Here is a 606-nt window from a genome sequence, read left to right as displayed (position 1 = left end):
TCATTACACCAAATACACAAAATAATGTTCTTTTTAGCAGCATCATATGACCCCTTTAAGTAGAAAAACTCTGACTGGGGTATTTAAACCTTTGACATTTGGCAACCTCAAGCATAAACTCTTATCAGTGCAAGACAATATCAAAAAGAGCAAAAAACAAACAAACAAAAAAACCTCTTAAGGATAAATAACCAATAAGTCGCAGACGATCATGCTTAATCTATCGAGAGAAGCAGAAGCTGGAATCGCAATTAAATTAATCATGTAGCCCTATTCTGTTGTCCTTTAAACTTTCATTAAAATCAATAAAATAATACAAAATATATTCAATCATACCTGAATGTCCACCGACTGGTATGGCTGTTGTAAAAAAGACCTTCTCTACTTTTGGGCCCTGAAAATAAAAGCAGTAGTAATGTCAAAAATTGAGAAGAATAAATATATTTGTTCCATTAATTCAAACCTGAACTAGATGATTATTAAGATCTACTGCAAAACAATCTAATGCTGAAAATATGAATAGAATATTTGCAATATAATCAGACATGTATGTCTGGCAAGATTAGCATAATTTGTAAAAGCTAAAGCAAGCAGTGAAATAGGTTT

The 606-nt window shown here is 31.4% G+C and overlaps 1 protein-coding gene across 3 annotated transcripts in view; it reads right to left on the bottom strand.

Annotated features, from left to right (window-relative positions):
* The window catches only part of LOC107688967 (metal regulatory transcription factor 1-like), a 34,273-nt gene that overhangs the window by 3,076 nt on the left and 30,591 nt on the right, over positions 1-606 (bottom strand). For all 3 annotated transcript variants that reach the window (XM_016486817.1, XM_016486816.1, XM_016486818.1), the window contains one exon: positions 337-394. In XM_016486817.1, coding sequence (XP_016342303.1) covers positions 337-394 — 58 coding nt within the window. The remainder of the gene's footprint in view (positions 1-336; positions 395-606) is intronic.

The sequence above is a fragment of the Sinocyclocheilus anshuiensis genome, unplaced genomic scaffold (assembly GCF_001515605.1).
Source record: "Sinocyclocheilus anshuiensis isolate Anshui unplaced genomic scaffold, SAMN03320099.WGS_v1.1 scaffold181, whole genome shotgun sequence".
In the NCBI taxonomy this organism is placed as follows: domain Eukaryota; kingdom Metazoa; phylum Chordata; class Actinopteri; order Cypriniformes; family Cyprinidae; genus Sinocyclocheilus; species Sinocyclocheilus anshuiensis.
This window is presented reverse-complemented; position numbering and strand designations above follow the sequence as displayed.